The following is a 27,256-nucleotide window of genomic DNA, read 5'->3' as shown; positions in this document are numbered from 1 at the left end:
GACTTATGCAAGAAGATAGGTTACCAATGGCTGAGAGAGAAAACAAAACTTGAGCTAACATTCAGGAGATTCCGGCTGAGTGCAAAGAATTTGCCTAAACAATTAATTCCAGGGTAAAAAGAAAACAAGGTAATCCTATAGTTTTCCATTTTCTGAAGTGCAAAGACCCCTTCAGAATTTTGATTTGAAATTAATACATCTTCTGCTGGGATGATTTCAACAAAATTTGTACTTTAAAAAGAAAAAAAGAAAAATTAAATCACTCCATTTTAAAATGCTAACGCAAATGGTAGTAGAGCTGTATATTCATGGTACAAAGGAAAGCAATTTAAATTTCTTAATACAATTGGTTATTGAGCTAAAGTTTAATAAAAGTCACGTCGCTTTTTGTTAATCCTGTTTTGAGCCACACCTAGCTGTGTTCCGAGATCACTTCTTGAGGGGCACAAGGGACCATATATGGTGCTGGGGATTAAATTCAGATCAGCTGTATTCAAGTAAGTGTCTTATCCACTGTTATATATCTCTGGCCTTCAATCAGTTATATTCACATTGACCAATGGCTAGAAAAAACTTACAATTGAAAAAGCTTCACCTTATTTACAATTCAGGATTTTCTTAGATCTGCGTATTAGACATCAACTCACTTTCCCTTAATAATGGCCTCTACAGGCATTGAAATTCCAAGGCACTTTTGCTACAGTTCTTCATTCAGTTTTTTGCTATTGTAAGAGCCACAGCTAACCGCCTATGACCAGGATTCCTGAAGACCTAGGTGTAGCTTCAGTATCCTTTCCATCATTGCCTTCCTGACCCAACAGATAAAATTCATTACCTTTCCATGCTGAAGATATCCTGCAAGTGAAATCTTGGAAGAAAGGAAGAAAGAAAGAAAGAAAGAAAGAAAGAAAGAAAGAAAGAAAGAAAGAAAGAGAGAGAGAGAGAGAGAGAGAGAGAGAGAGAAGGAAGGAAGGAAGGAAGGAAGGAAGGAAGGAAGGAAGGAAGGAAGGAAGGAAGGAAGGAAGGAGAAAGACAAGAGATATGTACTTAATGTCTCAGTAATTACTTAGGTATGATCATAACATTTTGTTAAATCCCCTGATCTTGAGTTAAACAGTAATCTGTTGTCAAAAACAAGCAAAGCAACTCTCAGTGAGATATATTTCCAAATACATAGATGTTCTTGGCAAAACTGACCTTCTTTTTGACTATGTTTCCAGAAAAGCTCAGCAGTAAGTAACAATTACCAGACAATTTCACCAACCAAGCCAGCAGAGATGACACACTGCACAATGTTTGCCTACTTTGGTTGTATTTACTTAGGGTGACTTTTATCGGGAACTCTCTAGCAGATTTACAACTACTACTTTAATCTCAAAATAGATATTGAGATAAGAAATAACCTCTGTGTGTTAAGTGGTACAACCACTAACAAGTGGAATACATATTATATAAAATTATTGATAAATCTGAAAACAAATCCAGAATGTTGTTTGGGATCATGCCATAAATAAATTATTGTTTTGGATCTAAATTGTATCATAAAAAAAAATCCCAGACCTTTCATGTTCAACACTAAGGTCTTGATAGAGAAATTTCTTTATAGGTTAAATTCACTAAAAAATTTAATTAATGCCTAGTCACCCATAAGGACATGGATATAAAACAAAATGGTATTACTTGATTAATAATAAAATAAATACTTTTATAAGATACTTACCTGCCCATTTTCCATACTTACCAGATCATATTTGATGGGGTTCAGACAGTAGGCAACAAATCATAGAGGGCAATACACACACACACACACACACACACACACACACATATACCTCTTGGAGAGCCTGGCAAGCTACTGCGAATATCCCGCCGGGCTGCAGAGCCTGGCAAGCTACCCATGGCATATTCAATATGCCAAAAACAGTAACAATAATGCGTCTCATTCCCCTGACCCTGAAAGAGCCTCCAATATAGCAGTGTTGGGAAAGACGAGTAAGGAGAGGCTGCTAAAATCTCAGGACTGGGATGAATGGAGATGGTACTGGCACCCACTCAAGCAAATTTATGATCAACGACTGACAGTGATAAAGTGATTATTTAAAAGTTGTTTCAATGGCATTCTTTATAAATGCAATATATATTTCAGATAAATTTCTTTTATATTTCTTTTATTATTTTTTCAAGAAAAATAGAGGAACAAGTCTTTTAACCAGCTTATATATTTTTCTGGGTGGAGCAATAGCACAGCAGTAGGGCATTTGCCTTGTGTGCAGCCGACCCGGGTTTGATTCCTCCACTCCTCTCGGAGAGCCCGGCAAGCTACTGAGAGTATTTCGCCAACATGGCAGAACCTGGCAAGCTACCCATGACGTATTCAATATGCCAAACAGAGTAACAATTGTCACAGTGGATTCGTTACTGGTCCCACTCGAGCAAATCGATGAACAATGGGAGGACAATGACAGTGACAGTGATATATTTTTCTACTGAGTCATGTGATGTTATAATACGATCCTCACTTAAATATAAAGGTTAAATGTTACTGACATTCTAAGATAATAAATAATAGAATAAAGACATTCTAAGATAATGCTCTTTGTTAAGCAAAAGATGTGATAAAATACATATATACATATATTTAAACAAATATACTTAGATGTACTCACACACATATAAGAGATTGAAGTAAAAAAATAGACTGTAAATTTGGTATATTGCATGCAAGCTTTGATTCAGTCATTGTTTAAAGAAGTGAATGTCATTAATTATATTAGAATTGACTGCATTCTATCTAGACAATTATGTGCATTTTTCTCAGAAAATATAGTCATACAAAGTAACATTTAAATAGAATTGCTGCTGAAATATGTCTCACTGTAGTGAAAAGCTGGGTATCTGTCCATGAATACATGAACCAATTAAAAAAGCAAAATTCAGATATTTTTTAGGGACATGTTAAATACTGAATTTTCTGTTTAATAGTGATCAATTTTTAAATAAATTTTGTATATTAACATTAATTAATTGTCCCATGTTGCTTTGAAATTAAGAGCCATATGTTCTCAGTTTTTTAAGTGTTTTCTTTCCATTTTTGAGCTAAAAATAGAAGTAGAGTTCAAGATAAAAATAAAAAACTAAACTGAATGATAGTCTTAGGTTTTGATAGAAATGATATGGACTGATGCTGCTGCTCAGCACTTGGCTGGTTGAGGACACTTCTGTTGATAAAGTTTCTGCTGGGGAAATGTTAGAGTTGAGTTAAATAAATCTCAAAGATCCTACTTAGTACTTGGTACTACTTATTACTAGGGTTTGGGTTGCTTTTAAGATAAACCCTATCCTCAGGCACATTGGTGGTATAGAGGTGAGATCTATGTCACCTTCTAAGCATTCCATTCTCATGCATAAAATGTTGTGAGCTCTGTGGTTTATATTTAAGCATGAGAAAGGGAAGCAAAAACCAAACTTTAAAACACGGTAATTAAAGAGATAGCCTGAAGAAATGAGGATACTTTGGGTCATAGATAAAAGGAAGGTCACACTGGCAGTGGACTTGGTGTTGGAATTTTGAAATCTTGAAAATGTTCTTATGAACAACTATGTAAATCACAGTTCCTTAATAAAGAAAAAAACTGTAAGTTATAAAATGAAAAATAAAGAGTGAAAGTCAGAGACATCAAGGAATAAAATGTTGACTAACCCCTCAAAAACACAACTAAAACATTTAATAGACATGAAAAATATACTGAAAATATATATTAAATATGTGCATATTCATAATTGCATATGTTCAAAGGGATATTAGGCATAAATGACTAGTGTGACAGTTATATTTTAAAATGCCAAATTCTATAGTGAAAACCCCATCCTTAGCAACTATTTGCTATGAGAATAAGTTATGAGGAAGATAAACTGAAAATGCCATAAAAATTGCAAAAGGAAAATAATAATATTCAAAAATTATACCGAAAGAATTTAACATCACGGACTTTTACTTATTTCTAACAGATGCTTAGTATGCCTTCAGTTCTATTCAGAGATTCCTAGGGAATTTTCCAGCACAAATTAGCTCTTTACACTATGTCATCTCTATTCATTTCAATTCTGTGGAAGAAATGCAATCAGAGAAAACGGGGAATGTAAAAGGTAATGCTGATGCTTCCAGATAAAAATAACTTTTTTTTTAGACTCACCATGCCAGTATGATGACCCTCTGCATATATTAGCAGAACAGCTTTACAGCATGGAAGTGGCACTATTCAGCATCAAAATTCTGAAGCTTTTTCTTGGAGTCTGAAGTTCTCCAGGCCAAAATTTCCTGAAGCTATTAAACTAACAACTTTCTCATTGGATTATGTCTTTATCACTCATTGGTTTTATAGCCTTGAATATAAAACCACAGGTTTCCAGGACTGTTGTCTCATTTGTAAAACACAGTGATATATACCTTATAGACACAAATGGGTTGAAAATGAATTTGATCATTTGCCTAACAGTGAGTACTCAGTGATGATCACAATACTTTTATTTGAAGAAGATAAAAAGTAAAGATACTGCATCAATGTGAGTAAAGTTGAGAGAAATCCATAGTATGATTGAAACACAAATATTGAATTAGAGCTTGTATCTTGACACATTGTAAAGTAAAGTAATGGCCCTCCCGTTGATCATCGATTTGCTCGAGCGGGCCCAGTAACGTCTCCATTGGAGACTTTGTTGTTACTGTGTTTGGCACATCGAATACATCACAGGTAGCTTGCCAGGCTCTGCCGTGCGGGCGAGATACTCTTGGTAGCTTGCCGGGCTCTCCGAGAGGGGCGGAGGAATCGAACTCGGGTCGGCCATGTTGGCTGCGTAGTGCCCTAGTAAATATCAATGAATTTTTTAACACATATAAATAAATTTATTAATAGGTAAAGGTAAAGGTAAAGGCCCTCCCGTTGATCGTCGATTTGCTCAAGCGGGCCCAGTAACGTCTCCATTGGAGACTTTGTTGTTACTGTGTTTGGCATATCAATACTCTCGGTAGCTTGCCGGGCTCTCCGAGAGGGGTGGAGGAATCGAACTCGGGTCAGCCATGTTGGCTGCTTGTAAGGCGAACGCCCTACCCGCTGTGCTATCACTCCAGCCCGGAGAGCCCCGCAAGCTACCGAGAGTATTCGATATGCCAAACACAGTAACAACAATGGAGACGTTACTGGGCCCACTCGAGCATAATTATAAGTGCTGGAGTGATAGCACAGCGGGTAGGGCGTTCGCCTTACAAGCAGCCAACATGGCCGACCCGAGTTCGATTCCTCCGCCCCTCTCGGAGAGCCCGGCAAGCTACCGAGAGTATTCGATATGCCAGACACAGTAACAACAAAGTCTCCAATAGAGACATTACTGGGCCCGCTCGAGCAAATTTATTAATAATTCAATGTAATTGTGTTGAATTAATATATAACATAATTTCAGTCAAATTTAATTGTAAGTAATCTCAATCAGAACAGATGCATAATAAAATGATGAATCCTTTTATTCAATCAATATCTATTAAGATTGGTAATTATAATTAAATTTTATGTAATCTCTCAATTAGTATTCTTTTTTTTTTGGACTTCTTTTCTTTTTTTTTTTATTAGTGAAACATCATGAGGTACAGTTGTAGATTTACAATTTTTTGTGCTTGGGTTTCGATTATACAATGATCAGATACCCATCCCTCCACCAGTGCCCATTTTCCACCACCATGGATAATATCCCCCCACCCCCATCCCCCCATCCCCCCCTGCCTCTGTGGCAGGGCAATCCCCTGTGTTCTTTCTCTCCTTTTGGGTGTTGTGGTCTGCAAAAGAGGCAATGAATGAATTTTATCACTTTACTTTTTCTGAAAAACTTTCCCTATTCAATCTTGAAAATATAGCTGGGGCTGGAGCAGTAGTGCAATGGATAGGATGATTGTCTTGTGTGAGACCAAGTGGAATATGATCACCAGCACCCCGTTAAGTCCCTAAAGCTCACCATGACTGCAAAGCAAAGAGTAAACCCTCAGCACCTATGACTGTGGTCCCCAACAAGACAAACTTAAGAAAAATATACATATCCTTCTTTGATCTTTCCCTGCATATTTTGCCCTCAGTATTTGTTAACTTATATATTGTTTTTAAAGATTTTATTATTGAATCACTATGCGATATTATTATTGAATCACTGTGAGATAGGTTGCAAAGCTGTTCATAATTAGGTTTCAGTCATATACCATTCTAATACCCATCCCTCCATCAGTGTACATTTTCCAGCACCAGTGTCCTGAGTTTCCCTCCCCCCCCCCACCCCCAGCCTGCCTTTATGGCAGGCATTTTATTTCTCTCTCTCTCTTCCTCTTCCCCCTGACCCCCCTCTCTCTCTTTGGGGGGCATTGTAGTTTGCAGTACAGATACTGAAAGACCATCCTACTTTTTAACAGTCAGTTCTTGTCCAGCGTGATTATTTTCAGATGTTATTGTCATCCTGGCCCCTTCTCTATTTTACTTACCCTCCACCCCATACATACTTGTGGTTGATTCCAACATTAATCATTCCTCCTAGACCCTGTTTTCCCAGGCCATGGATATGCCTTCTACTATATTATATATATGTATATATATAATTTACTGCTATATTTATTTGATACTGTTTATTTTAACCTGTATATTATGCATAAGGGTCCCAAAAGAGAAGTTTTGGGGAACTTCGGGGTTTGTGAACATGTCAGTATTAGGGAAAAATAGCTAGAATACTCAAAGAGGTTTGTGAACATGTCAAGATTAGGGAAAAATAGCTAGAATAAACAAAGAGGTAATGGGAAACTTGTTGCCTTTTCTCAGACCTTGCCTTACACACTCCATTAAGCTCTTCCTGAGTTACATCCTTTGTAATGAGCCAGAGATGTAGGGAGTTTCTGAAGTTTTGTTAGTTTCTCTGGCAAATCAGTGAAACCTGAGAATATTTTGGGAACCTGTTTTATGTATGTTTTCTTGTTTGTATCCAGTTGATCAGAAGCACAAGTAATTACCTGGGATTTCCTACATCCAACTTAAGTGAAGGGAGGTTTCCAGAGCAATCTACATGTGTATGGATTCTGATGCTCTCTCTCAGAGTAGATAGTGTCAGAATTCTGCGGAATTGATAAAATTCTAAAATACACTGATCACAAACTGCTTTTGAAGCAAGAAAACCTAGCCTTAGTCCCAGTGAAAGTTGTTTTGTGGGATAAATATACAAAGAAGAAAATATGGGTAAGAAAGGAGAGAAGAAAAATAAAATATAGTGGAGTCAACATATTGAATATCTGGTCAAGGGATTGCTGGAATAGGAGTAAATCTGGATTGATATAAAATTAAGGTGATAAGAGTTGGAAATTATTTATAGTCATTGGGTTTATAGTCAGTGGTCAGAAGTATTCCAGGGGTGTACATGAATGAGATTGATAGGAGAAAACATCTTTGAAGATAAAAATCAAAGAACTGAGAAATCATGTTCCTAGAAAGACCGTTTGTGTATGTTACAGTTTCATATACCTGTTTTGGGAGTCATGTTTAGAGTTACACAAGCCAAGTGTTAAACAATCTTCAGAGATGTTGGGTTAGTGTATTCTGGGTGTGGCAAATAACTCACAAAGATAGTATAATGTATGCACTGATAATGTAAGATTTGTGAGCCTTTAAAAAGAAAGGAAAGAAATGTTCTTAAAGCAACAACAAGCAATAATAGAATGTGTCCCTAAAAGTCCCAACTCGGGTTTTAGTTAGACTCAAAAAAGGAGAAGAAAAGGAAAACATTGCTATTCATTATATTGAATAAATGAGAGTATAGTGAATGTATCTCAAAATGTTGGAAAAGAATGAGAGAGAATAATAAATGCAATTTTAGTATTCTTGAAATGAAAGAATCTATATCTGGTGATCAAGATCTGAAATTGCTAGTATTCATAAGATAATCAATTTCAACAATCAAGTTAAGGTATATGCTTGCATTAATCCAAAGGACCCCATTATAAATGATGACAAAAGGAAAAGTTATGATTGGTTTTAAGCAGTGGGAATGAGGCACCTGGTCAAGATGGGAGAATTATGGGCTTCCTCTGGACTGCTGCTGATAGAAGAGTTTTGAATTGAAGGCCTTTGTTCTAGTACCCACAGTAACTTACGTGTGGTATTCTACCTGGAAAATAATGTTCTCTTTTACATGATATGTGATTGAGCGGAAATACCATAATTGATATACTCTAGTATGATGAAATAGGTGCTTTCCAATATTCAGATCTTTACCTAATTAACATAAAAAATGAAATTTTCACTTTCATGTGACTGAAAGTGAAAAAATCATCAGTTTGGAACTTTACAGAAAATCTTAAGCTTTTTTTAATTATTAGAGAATCTCTGCTATGAGAAGCATATTACAAAAACTTGAACTACCTGTAATCCTCTGAAATATATTGAAATTTGGAACCTTAAATATTTATATTAAATCCATTGGTACAATAGTATAATCATTACTTTCATTTTTCTAATTATGTAACATGAGGATGTTATCATTTGATTCAAATAAATTTTAGAATTTTATTTCTTGGCTACTTTTTAAAATATGTATTATATATATTTTTTTCATTATATATTCTGATATATCCCTCTGTCCCTCTCGGAGAGCCTGGCAAGCTACCAAGACTATCCCGCCCACATGGCAGAGCCTGTCAAGCTCCCCGTGGCATATTTGATATGCCAAAAACAGTAACAACAAGTCTCACAATGGAGACGTTACTGGTACCTGCTCAAGCAAATTGATGAACAATTGGAGGATAGTGCTACAGTGCTACAGTATGATGAAATATACTATTTTTATACACTTCTCCTTCCTTTAGAACCCTATTTGATTATGGTATCTAATCTTTGTAGACAGTTGTTGCTCAACTTATCAACTATGTGATCTTTGTTTATATCAATAGCAATGAGTAATTTTACATAGGGCAAAATATAATGACATTACAAAACTTGGCAAATTAAAAATATAACCAATATTGTCTTTTTCTCTGAGACTGTCCAAATGATTTATTTTGCTTGTGTAAAAATGCAAGGAAGACAATTAGAAAATTGTGGCATCTCCAATCCAATTCTTTCCAGTTAGGAAAGTTATAAAAATCTTCACAGCAACAGCAAACAGAGTATATTCGATATGGGATCTGTAAATAAGGAGAGAGTGAGATTTTCTAAACTAGTTCTGTATACTCTGAAGAGGAAATTTATTTTTTGCCCTTGGATCAAAAACAGGAGCAAAAGAAAAATGAGATTCATTCATGAAGGGGGTTTTGAGATGGAGCTTAGAGGCAGCAAATAACGACAAGTGCTTTCTCAGCTGCTTAACACTGTACAACTGAGACATTTTGTAGGAAACAAGAACTAAGACAAATGTTGTGCTAAAGCTAACAATTCCTACTAATTTCAGAAATGTTTTGCTGAATTTGGCAAGAACCCTTAAAACAGTTCACCTAGGGTGAAGATGAATCTCCTGAATCAGCACTTTGTGACAACACTTCTCAGGGAGTCAGGGTAACTTGGATTAGAGTTAGTATTTTGTGGGAATAAATTTATAATATTTATGAAATGTTAACATAATCAGTAAAATTTCACTACAGTGACTGTTTTGGGGGGTAGGGAGTGTATTTGGTGCCGTGGTGAGGAATTAGTAAATTAAAAATCACTAACCAGATGGCTGGCACCTCTGTGTGTGATGCATTGTAGCTATTCCTTAGAAAATACATGTCAATGTCACTGTCACTGTCCTCCCGTTGTTTTCTCGATTTTCATCGATTTTCTCAAGCGGGCCCAATAACATCTCCATTGTGAAACTTTATTGTTACTGTGTTTGGCATATTGAATACGTCACAGGTAGCTTGCCAGGCTTTGCCATGCAGGTGAAGATACTCTTGGTAGCTTGCCGAGCTCTCCAAGAGGGGTGGAGGAATCGAACTCCGGTCGGCCATGTTGTCTGCATGCAAGGCAAATGCCTTACCGGCTGTGCTATCACTCCAGCCCTAGAAAATACATAATTTTAAAAACTGTCTTTAAGAAATTAATACAAAATAATAAATCTTAAATTAAGTACAAGATTAAGTATAAAATGCAAAAAAAACTCCACAGGTTTGCAGAAACTTTAAAACTCTAAAATATATAGAAAACCGAAATCTAGAAAAATAAAAAAAATATTAATTTGTTGTATCAGTTTTTAAAAATATTTTGTGCCATACAAGATAGTTTTCTGTGTTTGCTCTGAGGTCTATGTTCAGGGATCAGTCTTGGTGATGAGGAGGAAATAATATGTGGCCATGAAGAATGAATTGTGTCCTAAGTGTTCAAGGCAAGTGTTTTTAACTCCTGTACTGTCTCTCTGGTCCCTGGCATTAATATTTAATGAGCTTTCTAACTCATCTCTGCAATATATTTTTCCTGCATCCTTTTTGCAGCTTTGTTCTGTTTTGTTGGGTTTGGGCTCACAACTTACTTGCTCTTGCAGGCGCTCCTCGGTACTCCTAAGGGTACCGTGCATGATGAATTAAGCCTGTACCTGTCATGCAAGGTTGCCTTTATTCCTCAGAATTATATGTCTGGTCCTGTTTATAATTTTTAAGCCTCTTTATCTAACAATCCCTATTTCTCTTTTCTGTGGTTGTGCGGTTACTATCCTTTTCATACTTTTTTTTTTTGCAATATTTGCAATTCTATTCAATAGAATCAATCCCACCACCAGCATGTAAATAACCCTCCACCACTATCCCAAGATCCCTTCTTTTTTATGAGACATTTATAAAACTCTTTTGAGTCCATGAATATAGCTTAGTGGTAGAGAATTAGGCTTGCACTTTTGGGCCCTGGGTTTGATCCTGGGGCTGCAGGACGATTTTATATATATATATATATATATATATATATATAAATTTAATTTTCATAATTATTAAATATATATGATAGCACAGCAGCTGCAGTGATAGCACAGCGGGTAGGGCATTTGTCTTGCACGTGGCTGACCCGGGTTCGATTCTTCCATACCTCTTGGAGAGCCCGGCAAGCTATGGAGAATATCCAGCCCGGGCAGAGCCTGGCAAGCTCCCCATGGCATATTTAATATGCAAAAAAATAGTAACAAGTCTCACAATGGAGACGTTACTGATGTCTGCTCGAGCAAATCGATGAACAATGGGAGGATAGTGTACAGTGCTACAGTGCTACACCTTGAATATTGTAATTCTAGTGAATTCTTGTGTTTTATCCCCCGTGACGTATTGGATATGCCAGACACAGTAACACCAAAGTCTCCAATGGAGACGTTACTGGGCCTGCTCGAGCAAATCGATGATCAACAGGAGGGCCTTTACTTTTTTTCTTTACTTTATATATAAGATTCATTTTGAAATAATTTTGATATAATACTCCTGGTTCTTGCATTTCAAATAATTTTTCTCTTTTTTTTCTGAGTGCTAGATACTATGGAATTTTTCCATCTCACTATAAAAACCCTGGTCTGTAACCTAATTAGCATGTGAACTGAAGAGGTTTTTCAGAGTTCGCTCTACTTATGATTTTTGCAGTTATTGAACAACCTTTGTCATGGTAACAAACCACACCAACTACTGTCACTGTTACTGTCATCCCATTGTTCATCGATTTGCCCTGAGATTTTAGCAGCCTCTCCTTACTCTTCCTTCCCAACGCTGCCGTATTGAAGGCTCTTTCAGGGTCAGGGGAATGAAGCTCGTTATTGTTACTATTTTTGGCTTATCGAATACACCATGGCTAGCTTGCCACACTCTGCCATGCAAGTGGGATACTTGGTGGTTTGCCGTGCTCTTCAACCACACCAATAATCTTTCTAATGCCAAACTTAATATATTGCTAATTCAGTATCCCATTACTCAACTATCAGAAACACCTCAGGGACCATGGGCATAGTTCAAGGAGTATGCCAAGTTCCTTTTTTTGGGGGGTGAGGGTGGGTGTTGGTTGTTGTTTTGTTGCTTATTTGTTTTGCTTTGGTTTTGTGTCAAACCCAGTGGTTCTTGGGGTTTACTCCTGGCAGTGTGTTCAGGAATCACGCTGGCAGGCTCATGGGTTAATACCAGGTGCCAGAGGTCTACTTGGGTGGGTTGTATGCAAGGAAAGGGCCCTACCCACTGTACTAATGCTTCATTTGGCCCAAAGCCCTGGTTTTAATCCCAAATTCCACATACCTCCCAGAACAGTCACATGTGGTAGTGAAGGCCCAGACCACCACAGGAAATGACCTTTACTTAAAACTAAGGAACAAAACAAAACATAAAACAAGGTTCAGGAACATCTGCTATGCAATGCCTTTGACCTTGAGAGATATTTGCTATGTCCATAGAGAACTTGTAAGTATATCAAAATTATAAACAATTTAATCAAGCTTTGGCTAACTGAACGTTGTTTTTAAATTGTGCACTAAGAAATATTGCCTTTACTTCAGCATGTCTGGCTCTACAAATTCATATATATTAGGCTAATGAAATAAAAATATTATTTTTAAGTAATTAAAATTACCTTAGAGTTCTTACAAAAAAAAAGTATCTCTATAACCAAGAGAGAAAAAGTCTCATTACAGATTAAGAAAAAGAGTGATTATTAATCACTTTCAGATAACAAATGAAAAGAACCAGGTTTTGGTTGTGGACTTTATACTGTAGGTTAATAAGCCACAGGATGGATGAGTCTCTAAGTGCCTTCTACCTCTAGAAATTCTCTAGTTTGACTTATACCCATTAGAAAATTGCTAAATCATTCCATCTCAAATGCTAATTTCTTCCCGTATAAATGTTACAAAGTATATAATTCAAACCATGTTTTGAACAATTCTTCCCTTGTTTGACAAAAATTTACTAAGTCAAGACTTGATTTCAGCTAGTGATTGTCTCAGGTAAATACCAGGAACCTCAATTTTTTATATATAAGGAAGATTAATAGTTTCCATTTCATATTTTTGAAAATTATTTGAATTAATTAAAATATATATTGCACAGGAGCTGGAGATATAGTATAGCAGTTGGAAGCTTGCCTTGCCTGCCTCAGACCCAGGTTTGATTCCTGGCACCCTATATGGCCTCCTGAGCCCCACCATGTGTGATCTCTGAGCACAGAGCCAGAAGTTACTCCTGAGCACCATTGGGGTTGTCCCAGATTCCCATCTCTAATACACACACACACACAAACACACACACATTGCACAAGGTCTTGGGTGTTATAAGAGCTATATATTACAAGTTGTTATTAGGACTGTTCATCCTCCTTGGGAATATGATGAAGCTTTTTTAATTTTTTTACTATATTTTTATTATATAGTAATAGATGTATTAACTCTCTAAGATAAGTTTTTAATTGAATCAAGAACCAGCACTAGTTTTTCAGTACACACAAAAGGAATTAAAATGGCAGTGAAAGTTGTTTGCCTTGTCAAGGCATAGGAAAACAGTATTATAGGGAAACTGACAGTGACTGAGTTTTGTTGTGTTTTTTAATAAAATTGAAACCATTAAATATAAGTAACTGACAGTAGCTCTTTTTCCTGAAGAAAAATGTGTTTAGGCAGTAAAACCAAGAACTTTGTCTACAATATTTTCAATAAATGTCAACGAGCAGTAATGAAAAAAATTAATGAAAATGTATTGTACAAGGAATTAAGCTTAGTGAAACTACTTGCAAATTGTTATTCATACAATATTCCAATGAAAACAATTTTACTATTCTCATTTTTTGTTGTGGAAACAGAGGCTTATCATTGTTTAGTAATTGGTCCAAGGTCACACTATTAGAAAAGAATCTAGACAATTCTCAAACACAGAATATTCCTGTGTGCAGAGCCACTCTGTTTTCTCAGTACCTCATTGCCGTTCTGGACACTATAATTTGATCAAGAAGATAAATTACATTTATGATAAAAATTAATAATTCTATTATAGTGATTGTCACTCACTGGTGGTGACAAATGTGAAAGAGAAATACCACCTTTAGATGTAATTGTCAGAATTTAATATCTGACAAAAAGTGTTTGTTGTTAGAATTTTTAGGTGATAAATGATTTAATTTCTTATTTAGTTTTAATTCATTCTTCAAAAACTGTTTATATAGATAAATAAGTTTATCACATAGCAATCTTCTAGACATATATATTCATAAAAGAAAAATAATCTGCTCAAATTATTTTTGCTGGTAGTATTTTCTACAGTAATGAGAAAATATTCAATAGAGTTAAGGAAAGTAAAACACTGATCAAATAAGTGAATGATAAAATGAGGCAATGGTCCTGAGGAAAATTGATCTTTAATTTTAGGATATTATTCTCTAAAAAATTACATTAAATTTTATATTTTTAATGAAGTTATAATCATGTAGACTTCATTTTTTAGCAACTCAATTGAGATATCATTTCATTTCTGAACAACGCAAATGTTGTTCAGATATGAAATTCAAATAACAGTAGCATATTAAGTGTCAGGGAAAGTTATCTTTGCTATAGACTCTATAGCAAAGCTAAGATCAGGATTACCGTGAGAGGTCTCATTATATTTTAATTTAACATTATGCTATTTAGGACAGCTTCTTAATTTGAAATTGAAAATTAATTTTTCTGGCAGAAAAATATGTATAGTAATTTTTAAGAATCTATAAAGGTTTTCAGTCTTATATGCTCATCTTAGAATCCAGTTATTTATTTATTTTTTTAATTTAATGTTAAACACGGTGATGGAGGGTATGAAAATTGGAAGCTTAGTTAGCAAGAGTTTCCATGTCTTTTACGAGTAACCGGTTCTTGGTATGACTGTATCATGTACAGTCCAATCCAGATTTTCAAACTCTGACATTTCACGCATATTTAAAGACATTTTAGCTTACTTCATACCAATATGAGGAGCTTTATTCATTTCATTTCTATAAGTTTTCTGTTTTTAAAAAGTGGTGGAGGGAGATAGGTAACTTTCTCCAGGGATGAATATTTAAAGTATTCTCCATTTGTGGATCCTCTGTTAATTATAGAACCTGTTCAGTCAGTTTTCTATTTCTTCCTCATGTAAAGCAATGTTGCAATCCTGTGTGGGGATAACCTATTATCTTCTAGGATGTTGCTGAAAATAAATCTGGGGAATGGAGAAAAGTCTTTAGTGGTACTTGGTTGTTTTCCAGATTGGCAAAGTTAAAGTGTTGCTCTAATAAATCATTGTTTCAACAGAGTTTTCTTCTAACTAGCCTTTAAAGCTTTATCCTTTTTGATCAAAACAAGACTTTGAATTCTTTTTCTGCCCTCCATACTCAAACATATATAACTTCCTTAGTATTTGGAACTAAAATTCACCTCTCAATAGATAGTGATTTTAAAAACTTTAAAAGGAGTAATTATTTTCTCAAATAAAATTAAACTTGATTTTTGAATATAAAAATAGATTTAAGTTTAATAGGGCTTTCTCTAGTAAGATATCCTCTTTTTTCTCATTTCTCCAATGAAATTCCACTGTGCATGTTTTGAAACCTTGGAGAAACCTCAGTACAGAATCTAAGATCTTTATCTGCATATTCTGTGGTTTTGTTATGCTGTGCCACACATTTTATTTATTTACTTTTTTTAATGTAGGAGTACTGCTCTTAATTCTGCCATTGATTAAGCTGATTGAACTGGGCATGAACTCCACATTACTTTTTTAAAAATGTGTTTAATTGAATATCCGTGAGATAGAGCACTGCAAAGCTGCTTATAATTGAGTTTCAATTATAATGACCCAGCACTCATCCCTCTACCAGTGTATATTTTTCACCACCAATGTTTCCTGTTTCCCTTTTTCTCCCACCATCCCCCAACACCCAAACCCTCCCCCCACCACCACCAGCTTCCCTCTATGAGAGGCACTTCACACTTCTTGCTCTCTCTCTCTCTCCTTCTCTCTCTCTCTCTCTCTTCTTTTCCTTTTTTGCGTTATGGTTTGCAATACAAGTGCTAAGAGATCACGGTGTTTGTTCAGGGCATTTGATATTTTTATCGCAACAGTAGGCTGGAGTAGCTTTTCAGCTGGGAATGTTCCACACACTTTAGATCACAGAAGAAAACCATTCAAAATGGTAAGGAAATGGAATTATAAGTGCAGTATGTAGCAAGTGCATGCTTGGAAATACTTTTTGTTTTCCTGGTTTGGGGACCTTATCTGATGGTATTCAGAGATCACACAGTGCTCAGGGATCATGCCTGGTGGTGCTCAGGAGACCGTATTGCCTGCTGGAAATTGAATCTGGTGCAGCAGTATGCAAAGCAAGTGTCATAACCACTGTCCTGTCTCTCTGGCCATGGTATTTCTGAAAGTTGTAAAAATTATGTCATTATAGTCCAAGGGGTAGAATTTAAAAATAAACATGGGGCAGGAGGCAGGCTGCAGGGGCAGGGAGTGGAGAGGCAGTCAGGACGGAAACTGGAGACATTGGTAGTGGAAAATGTGTACTAGTAAAGAAATGGGTGTTGGAACATTGACTCAGACTCGCTCATAAGCAGCTTTGAAACTGTATATCTCAGAGTCATAAATAAAAATAGATAATAAATAAAACTACAATGTATAGTTGTTAAGGAATAGAGTCATTCAGTATCATTTCCAGTTTTACCAAAATACTTCTATTTCCATAAACATGTGAAATCTACCTTTCCCCTTCTTTGGAGGCCTCTTATCCTCTAACTCAATCCCCCACCTAGATAGATACACAGGATCAAGAAGTGAATTTGATAAACTTCCCAAGCAAAATAATAAAAGAACATAGTCAGTGTGCATACTTCTTTATTACAAGGTATTCTAATATCCTTGGTATTAGATTTTTTTATATACAAAATGAGCAAATAGATGATGTTTGGATGGATGGGTGGACTGGCGGGTGAATATTTGGAAAGGCAAATGGTAGCAGAGTCCTAAAATTGAGAGTGCTGAAGAGTCCTAAAATTGCATATGTGAGTTCCTAATTGTATTCACAAAGTCTTAAATGCTCTAAGATGAAACCTACATGCCATAAAAATATCATGTGAGGGGTGGAGGTGTGGCAGTTTTTGTACCATGCCCAGCAATGCTCATAGCTTAGTCTTGGCTCTGCACACAGGGATCTCTCTTGGCAGAGCCGAGGATTCAACCCAGGTTTTTGCAGTATAAGGCAAGTAACCTACCCTCTGTACTAGTGCTCCAATCCAAGAAAAAAAATTTTTTTCTCTTAACTGTTAACATGGAAAAATTCATATAATGGCTTACACAAGTATATTTTGTTATTAGTTTGCTTATTTGTTTGTTTTCCACTGTTTTTTTTTCATTTTTCATATCAGTTCATAACATGTCCAGGTAGAATGTTCTTCCAAGCACATTTTCTTTGGTCTTTTTCCCTTCTTCCATGATAATATTGATGTTTTTTGTTAGTTTGTTTCTCCCAAGCAATCTCACTTTGTCTACTGAAAGAATAGTATCAGACCGTATCGCCATTCCTGGAAAGTCTTTATTATATACTATAGATAATTTTAAGTTTTAGATAATTCAGTATAAGCACTTACAAGTTAAAAACACAGTACATATATATCTCATTCATATTGCCTTTTCCCATAGCAACACACTGATGATTCATATCATACATAATTTTCTACTTATTTATCCCAATGGAATAATATATGTATATATGTGGAGAGTATGTTAAAAATAGAAACAAGAAGAAAAGGGTGAGAGAAAAAATAAAACTCCGATCGTATTAATTTAATAATTAATTATAATATGTTAGAAACATCACTCCAAAGAAAACTAATTATTGAATTAATATGGTTGGGTAAATAATTCTAATATAATAATTATGTTGATGATGAATTATAGCTACAGTCTTCCTGGAGTTTTGGAAGAGGAGAAGAAGTACACTGACTTATAATTGGGACCTTATTGAATGGGAAGAAGAGGAGGTAAGATAGTAGGAAACAAAAGATAGAAAATTAGGATTTATTTTGATGTAGTAGAGTATTAACTAACTTCAATATCCAGTTCAGAAACATTTAAAAAGCATTTGGTTTTCCTTTGATATATTTTATTTACAAGCATCTTATTTCATATTGTGTTAGATCCAGTTCCATAATGTTTCGTTGAATTCCATTAGTAAAATATTATCACACTTGAAATGTAGTTTAGAGTTTTCTTGGAAAGTAGTTTGCATCTTTATTTTTAAAAATTGTTCCATTGCTAAAACTAAAAATAGATTAGATTCCAGAAATTTTGTATTAATTGTTGGCTTAACATTTTTATGACTTTGATATTTTGGTAGCTTTAGCTTTATGTTTTCTCATAGGAAACACTTCGCCCAGAGTTTGAAGCAAAATATTATAAGATGGAGAGAATAAATCCTATCAGTGGAAAACCTGAGCCACATCAGCCTTCTTCAGATAAAATCACTCGTCTACTTGTTTCTATCTCAGGAATATTCTTCATGGTAAAGTATGACCACTGAAATAATAATGTTATGGGTTTCCATGATTAAAAAGAATTTTAGGGTCCTAACTCATGTTGCAACGCATAGGATTTAAGAAAATCATATCTTTTACTTTTTTAATATATACTAAAGATTGGGCTGGAACGATAGCACAGCAGGTATGGCATTTGCCTTGCACACAGCCAACATGGCCGACCCGAGTTCGATTCCTCCTCCCCCTCAGAGAGCCCGGCAAGCTACCGAGAGTATCTCGTCTGCATGGCAAAGCCTGGCAAGCTCCTTGTGATGCATTCTATATGCCAAACACAGTAACAAGTCTCACAGTGTTACTGGGCCCGCTCGAGCAAATCGATGAACAACAGGCGGACCGTGACCATTATCATACTAAACATCATACCAGGCTATAGAATAATAATGAGGTGTTTTATGCTTTCCTATAAAAAAATTTCCTTATATGCTTTCCTAAATAAAATTTGGCAGAAATATATCTGAAACAAAATAAAAATTACATGAATGTCTCAGATCAATTAGATACTGTGTTTTAAAACCAAGTATTCCACTTGATAACAGAAATTTATGAATTGCATTTCAGGTATCACACTAAAATAACTTAAATCTCACTGTCACTGTCACTGTCCTCCCGTTGTTCATCAATTTGCTCGAGCAGGCCCAGTAACGTCTCCATTGGAGACTTTTGTTGTTACTGTGTTTGGCATATCGAATACATCACGGGTAGCTTGCCAGGCTCTGCTGTGCAAGCGAGATACTCTTGGTAGCTTGCCGGGCTCTTCAAGAGGGGTGGAGGAATCGAACTCGGGTCGGCTATGTTGGCTGCGTGCAAGGCAAACGCCCTACCGCTGTGCTATCGCAAGAACTTAAATCTCATATTATGTATTTAGATCCTATAGTGTAATTTAGTTCGTTGAAGAAAAAGATTAAATGTTGGTATCCTATTTTGTCTTTTTTTTTTGTGTGCTATTGGGATGTGTTTATTAGGATGTGTTTATTGGGATGGTTTCTCTTTCATCTGATTCAAGGAGTTTTTATGAGAGAACCCGAACTTCTCCAAGGGCGGAGAGAGCCCCTACACATATCTTAGTATTAGACATGAAAGCACAAAAGTACACATCTCAAGAGGGGAGATGCGGGCAACACATGTGCTTGGCCACATGGGCACAAGCAGCACATGGGTTCTGGCAGCATACGTGCTGCTATCCTATTTTGGCCGAATTAATTAACCTTCAATTCTGATGCACTGTATTGGATCTAGTTTTGCTTTTGTTTTCATAATGAAGAAACATGTAATGTCATATCTTCTTTGGTCTTCCTATTTTAGATTTCTTTAGTGATCACTGCTGTGTTTGCAGTAGTGGTATATCGCTTGGTTGTCATGGAGCAGTTTGCATCCTTCAAGTGGAATTTCATCAAACAACACTGGCAGTTTGCAACATCTGCTGCAGCTGTTTGTATCAATTTTGTGATCATTATGGCACTGAATCTTGTAAGTTTCCAATTCTAATTTTCAGTAGGTGAAAAGTACAGGAATAGAGAAAGTTCTATGCTTTTTAATACTTTGATTCGATTTCCATGAAAGCCTAAACCATGACAACTCAGTGTAGTTGAACATACTTCATCAATATATTTAAAAGATGGATTTTATATTAAAAGCAATACTAATCAAAATAGTGTCCTTGTAATTTGAGCTTGTAGTATTTTTTAAATAATAACAATAAATATTATTATTCTCAGACACACTCTTGCTTTTGCTGCTATGCGTTGGCTCTTCCCCTCTGATATCTTCCGTACTGTTCTAAAGCTCACAGGTCTTTCTTTTTTCCTATCTTCCATTCATATGATTCCTTTTGTTATGCTCCACATGTATGTAAAATTACTCATTATCTTATTTTTATTTTTTAATTTTGTTTTTGTTTTGGAGGGCTGGAGCGATAGCACAGCGGGTAGGGCATTTGCCTTGCAAGCGGCCAACATGAACGACCCGAGTTTGATTCCTCCCCCCCTCTCGGAAAGCCTGGCAAGCTACCTTGAGTATCTCGTCTGCACAGCAAAGCCTGGCAAGCTTCCAGTGATGTATTCGATATGCCAAACACAGTAACAGTTGTCACAATGGAGACGTTACTGGGCCCCCTCGAGCAAATTGATGAACAACGGGAGGACAGTTACAGTGACAGTTTGTTTTGGAGCCACATCTGGCAGTCCTCAGGGCTGACTTCTGGCTCTGCAGGGATCACTCCTTGTGGTGCTTGAGGGAACCATTTTAGGTTCCAGGGATTGAATCCAATCCAGATTGGCCTTGTATAAGGCAAGTGCTCTACTCACTCTACAATTGATCCAGCCAGTGTTTTCATTTTAACATTTATTTTGAACAACATAAGTCCTTCAGGCTTCTTCCATTTTATTGGAGATGTCAAAATGGCATATTTTAATATCAGAATAGTATTCCATAAGTATATATACATCATATTCTTATCTCCTTCATTCATCAACTCTCAAGAAACACTTTGGTTGTTGCTATTTAATGTAAAATAATTAGGTGAGGCATTAAGGAGAAGTGAAATGGGCCAGGAGAGATAGTCCAGCAGTAACGGTTACCTTGCACATGTACAACCTGGATTGAGTTCCTGGCACTGCATATAATCCTCAGAGCCCCACCAGGAGTGATCCCTTAGTGTAGAGCCTTCAGTAATGCTGAATATGGCCCCCAAACAAATAACCAAACAGAAAAAGGAAATAGTTATTATGATAAATAAGTAAATTTTAATACAAACATAAGGATTATTAGTTATTCTCTACTGGAATTGTCGTTATTTAGAATATTTAGAAGTGTAATTTTCAATATCTCCAAATAAGTCATGTGGTATTTTAATGTATCACTAAACGTTAATACTATTCATCTGGTAGATGATAAAAGGTGTTACATTTAACAAAACAATTTTTATGACAAATTTATTTTATCATAAGAGGTTTTTGAAGTTGGCTCATGATCTGAGAAAAAAGAAGGCCAGATAGTTGATGTGTTTAGGTCACATTGGCAGTTAGCCAGAATGATCTTAAGTTCACTTGTTTATTATTTTTAGGAAGCTGATTTACACAAAGAATAACATACATAATACTCTGTTGTTCGGTGTCCTATAACCAAACAGGAGAATGAAATGATCAAACTGAGAAAAGTGGATGTAAATAACATGAATAAATTATCCACTGTGTTTACTTTTTCATAGTTTTCTTTTAAAGATTTTTTAAAAATAATGAGTCACTATGAGATATACCCTTACAAAGCTGTTCATGATTAGATTCGAGTCGCACAGTGTTCCAACACCCATCCCTGTACCAGGGTACATTTTCCAGCACCAGTGTCCCGAGTTTCCCTCTCTTCCCACCCACCCCCAGCCTTCTTTTTTGGACATAGAAATCTACATTAAAATAATATAATTAAAGAAGGTTTTTATGGGAATAGAGCAATAATATAACAAGTAGGGTGATTGTCTTCCATGGAACTAACCCAGGTTTGATCCTCAGCACCTCATATCGTCCCCTTAAGCCTTGCCAGGGATTATGCTTGAGCACAACTGGCTGTGCCCCCCAAAAAAACACAAAAATAGATAATAAAGAAATAAACAAGTTCTTGTGATCCAGTTAGCCTCTATAACAGTATTAAGAAGTTACTAATTTAAGGAATCTATGGTAATTTTTATGTACAATCAAAATCAAAACTACACCTTTAAAACATACTTTGCTGACAATTTAAAATTATTCAAGTTTTATTTTAGCACTTTTTCACAAGGCTGATAGTTAAAATTCTGCAAGGCAAAATTTGAAACCAAACATTGCGTTTTACAAATTCCTTTAATTCTTTCTTTCTTTTGCTACTCCTAAAAGTAATGTGACATTTAAATGTACTCTATAAGGCATGATTACCATAATACTAGGAAAAACTTCCAAAGTGATTTTAATATAAATTAAAAATATTCAAATAATTTCAAAAATATGCTTGCTTTTAGACAATAAACTTTTGTTGATTTAAGAATAGTTTTCACTAACATGGCTGCTATTTGGTCCCATGATTTATGTGTGACTTTCAAGAAAAAATAAATCATCGTTGCAGAAATGTCCCTAATAGTTGAAAAGATATGGAATTATAACCAAATAATTCATTTTAAAATTTCCCATTAAAAATAATTTTTTGTATTTCTACTCTTAGTATATTAATCATATATCATGTCTAGAGCACATTATAATGAAAAATTCAAAAAACATCTGGCTCATGCATTTAAAATTTAAAATACTAGCAATAGACTAGTCCACCCTTTTTTTGTTTTAAATTTACTTCTACACCCAGAATCCAGAGCATATATTCTCTCTTCTTTCCCCCTCCCCCCAACAGTTTCAATCCTGGAAACGTCAAAATGTACTTAACTTTCCTCAGTAACTGCTGGTTACCAATTACAATGCCACTGGGTTATTATAGCATAGGGTGGATCAAAGGGTTGGACCATACATCGCAACCTGGAAAGAATGTATGCCAAATGACTCATTTAATAACAGGGTTAACTTTGTTTTTTAATGTTTTTGCTTCGTTTGCGCATGCTCGTCCAGTTTCTAAAAATTTAGAAAGATAAATTACTGGGGGTAAAAATCTCTTCTTGATTCTGAAAATGTTTGTTTGGACTCATTTTCACAATAAAAATCAAATTGTTAGATGAACTTGGAGAGGAAGTATGGTAAAGTAAGTGAGAGTGCTTAGAAACCTTCACAAGAAACCCTCACAAGAATATTACTCTTTACCTGCCTTTGGTAGTCTTCATTTTTTTTTAATTATAGTGAGTTCATTGGGGGAAATAAAGGAGGTGAGGAGAGAGATAGGGTAAGACACGTTCTGAAGTGAGAACACCAGCTTCTCCAGAGCAGAAAGAGCCCAAAGAACACATCTCAAGATAGGAGATTTGAGCATTTCTATTGTGCATACGACTTTCTTATTGATCACCAATTTTGCCTTTGAAACTTCTTCTGAATAACTAACAAGCAAATTTATTTTGGGTGCAAATTGCTGTATCCCTGTCTTTCTTATTGCTTGGAATTTCTTATTGGTAGTGTTGAAACTTCCACTTATGTCCTAAATACGTATATTGTGAAAACACATATAACTTGGTGATTGAAGCCTAATTCAGTCATTGCTTATTAGAGTACTTCTTGGCTTCTTTAACCTTATTTCTTTGACTTATAAAATTGAGATAAAGATAACTTCCAGAATAGAGTCATGGAAACCAACGTGTCTAAATAGATTATATAAACCATGTGTGTCTCTATATTTACATAGTTGCTGTATATTAACATAACATGAATTTTGTGCATATGTGTTGCACAGGTCAAAACATGGTGTTTTTATTTTAAAATATAACTATTTAATAGAATGTGCTTTTGATGTTACTTCATGTGGTATATATATATATATCACACTTTTTAAGTTGTTTTTATTTCTAAAAATTCTTAGTTACAGATATAAGCCCACATAATTATAATAATGAAATAAAAATAATGAATCTACAAATGAAATAATAACATGCAATTACACAAAATATCTGTGTGAAAAGTACTTTATGTAATAGCTCAACCTTTTGTGAAGATAGCATTCACTATTTGTTCTCTCTTATAGGCATATGAAAAAATTGCTTACTTTCTCACTAATTTAGGTAAGTCCTTTTTTTTTTAATTCAGTCCTTCATAAGAAAATAATTTATGGCACATAAGTCTGTACTAGCTTTACCTTGACATTTTAAATATTCATTTCAATGACATAATTAGCAATAAACATATTTATTTTGTCTTTTATTGGATTTTTTTCATTTTTTCTTTTTTTTAATGAGAATTGTTTTTAATGGAAAAGCAAAAGCCACAATCTTCAAGTGATAAAAATATTTTTAAAAACGTTTTTGCATCAATTTAATAACAATAGTTTACATTTCATTTTTTTGTCCTAGAAAAAAAAAGCCATACTAGAGATATAGGCAAATCATGACATAATACATACATTGTGAATTCCTAACAGAAAAACAGTCTGTAGAAGTTTTCAGAGTAAATGTTTTGTGGCAAAAGGAGTGTTAAGTCATTATCAAGTGGGCACTTCTGAGTTCTATCCTGTTTGTGATCAATGTGCTGCTCTCTGTGGCACCTGCCTTGTCTCTGGAATGACCCTTTCAGATACCTACTAGTTGAAGCATTCGTGGCATATCCTCTAGTAATATTTATTTTTTAAATTAAATTTATTTATTTATTTTTTTGAATATCCATCCCTCCACCAGTAACCATTTCCCACCACCACGGATCCCAGTAACCCTCCCACCCCCATTCCACCCCATCCCACCCTGCCTCTGTGCCAGGGCATTCCCTTTTGTTCTCTCATTCCTATTCGGTGTTGTGGTTTGTAAAGGAGTTAAGCCTGATTTTCAGGGAGAAACGTTGGAGAATTTACTTTCCATTGACCACTTTATATATAAGATGATGTCGCGTGGCACGGTTTGGAGTAAAAGTCCTGGTTCCTGCATAAGCGAGCTATGCTTGTAGAGGCTCATGGTCACCGGGGTTCCCTCTGGAGGAGGCGGGATGCGGCACCTACCCCATCTGGGACTTCCCGGTGATCTCGGCTCTCTTCGGGACTGGGAGTATTCTTGGTAGCTGTGGAGCGCCCCCCCACCCCCACCCACCCGCAGCCTTTCTTCTCTGTCTATTGGATTTTTTTTTTCACTTTGAAAAGCTGTGGCCTTTCAGTATAGAAAACTGAACTTTTAATATACCCCAGAGCATGCTATTCTCCACACATCCCCTTGTATCATTTATTATGCACAGTTCTCCCATGGTAATTTTATCATTTTTAGTGAAAGTAGTAATCATGAAGCTAGAAAAATAGGACGTAGGGTACAGCATTTGCCTGGTGTGTAGCCAACACAATTCAGTCCCCAACTCTGCATATGATTCCCCTAGCCCCACCGGGAGAGATCCATCAGTGCAGAGCTAAGAATCAATGCACTGGTGTGACCACCAAACCAAAACAGTAATAATAATATAATTAAAAGTATGCACACCATCATTTCTACATAAATCTTTTCATATCCAATCCTGGAAAGCACTATGTTCCCTTATTTGATGTGTGTATTTTTTTTACGCTAACAATAACACTTTCGTTGTTAAGCACTATTTTTTAATTATTTATTTTTTATCAAGGGCTGGAGCAATAGCACAGTGGTAGGGTGTTTGCCCTGCACACAGACAACATGTTCGACCCGAGTTCGATTCCTCCACTCCTCTCGGAGAGCCCGGCAAGCTACCGAGAGTATCTCACCCGCATGGCAGAGCCTGGCAAGCTACCTGTGACGTACTCGATATGCCAAACACAGTAATAACAAGTCTCATGATGGAGACGTTACTGGGCCCGCTCAAGCAAATTTTTTATCAAATCACCATGAGATACAGCTCAAAGTTGGTCATAATTGGGTTTCAGCCATACAATGTTCCAACACCCATACTTTTTCTTATAAAATTAATTTTTGTTTTCCCATCACCATTGTCCCCAGTTTCCCTCCTGCCTCCCTCCACTTCTGCAGCTTGCCTCTATAGCAAGCACTTTTCTTCTCTCCTCTCTCTCTCTCTTTCTGTCTCTCTCTCCTCTCTCTCTCTCTCTCTCTCTCTCTCTCTCTCTCTCTCTCTTTCCTTTTGGGTATTATGGTTTGCAGTACAGATACTAAATGATTATCATGTTTGTTCCTTTACCTGATTTTAACATGCAGTTCATATTCAGCGTGATCATTTTCCACTATCATTGTCGTCATTGTCATAGTGATCCCTTTTCTATTCTAACTGCCCTTTCCTCTCACTACTTCAGGCAAGCTTCCAACTGTGGACCAGTCCTCTTGACCCTTGTTTCTACTGTCCTTGGGTATTAGTCTCATACTATGTTTTTTATTTCCCATAAATGAATGAAGTCTCTCCCTCTCCTTCGGACTCATTTCACTTGACATGATATTCTCATGTCCATCCATTTATAAGTAAATTTCATGACTTCATTTTTCCTGGTGGCTACATAATATTCCATTGTGTAGATGCATCATGGTCTTTATACAGTCATCTGTTCTTGGGCACTTAAGTTGTTTTCAGATTCTGGCCATTGAATAGTATGTCAATGACCATAGAAGTGCAGATGGTTTTTTCCTGCTGTGTGTTTTTGGGCTTCCAGATATATTCCCAAAAGTGATATTTATAGTTCATATAAGAACTCAATTTCTAGTTTTCTGAGTGATGCCCATCTTGTTTTCCAAAAAGGCTAGACCAGTTGTCATTCCCACCAACAGTGCATGTGAGTCTCTTGCTCCCTGCATCCAAGCCAGCACTGGTTGTCTGGTTGCTCTTGTTCTTTTAAATGTGTGTCAGTCTCTGAAGTATGAGACGATATCTCATTGTTGTTAAGCACTTTTATTTAATGTTCTACATACTTCTCTCAGTTTATGCTAAACTTTCTGCCACAACTTTAAGTTTTCTCAAAATATATTTATAAAACTATTCTGACCATTTTATTCTCTCTTTCAAGTCATTCTCATTGATCCCACTGCCTATACACCCAATTGGATTACCCTGGCTAGACTATAATCAGCTGCATCTATACTTCCTTCACCAGCACTCTAGTTTCTTGAACGTTTATTTCCAGGAAATATTCTACTTTATTGTATTTTTATTTGTTTTTTTTTTTG

The 27,256-nt window shown here is 35.8% G+C and overlaps 1 protein-coding gene across 1 annotated transcript in view; it reads left to right on the top strand.

Annotated features, from left to right (window-relative positions):
- The window catches only part of ANO3 (anoctamin 3), a 245,243-nt gene that overhangs the window by 192,055 nt on the left and 25,932 nt on the right, over window positions 1–27,256 (top strand). Inside the window, exons 15-18 of the mRNA XM_056136902.1 lie at window positions 17,897–17,979; window positions 18,360–18,500; window positions 19,837–20,001; window positions 24,172–24,208. Coding sequence (XP_055992877.1) covers window positions 17,897–17,979; window positions 18,360–18,500; window positions 19,837–20,001; window positions 24,172–24,208 — 426 coding nt within the window. The remainder of the gene's footprint in view (window positions 1–17,896; window positions 17,980–18,359; window positions 18,501–19,836; window positions 20,002–24,171; window positions 24,209–27,256) is intronic.

Source organism: Sorex fumeus, unplaced genomic scaffold (genome assembly GCF_029834395.1).
Source record: "Sorex fumeus unplaced genomic scaffold, SorFum_2.1 ptg000007l, whole genome shotgun sequence".
Taxonomy (NCBI): domain Eukaryota; kingdom Metazoa; phylum Chordata; class Mammalia; order Eulipotyphla; family Soricidae; genus Sorex; species Sorex fumeus.
Note: the sequence above shows the minus strand (reverse complement) of the source record. Positions and strands in the feature narration are given on the sequence as shown.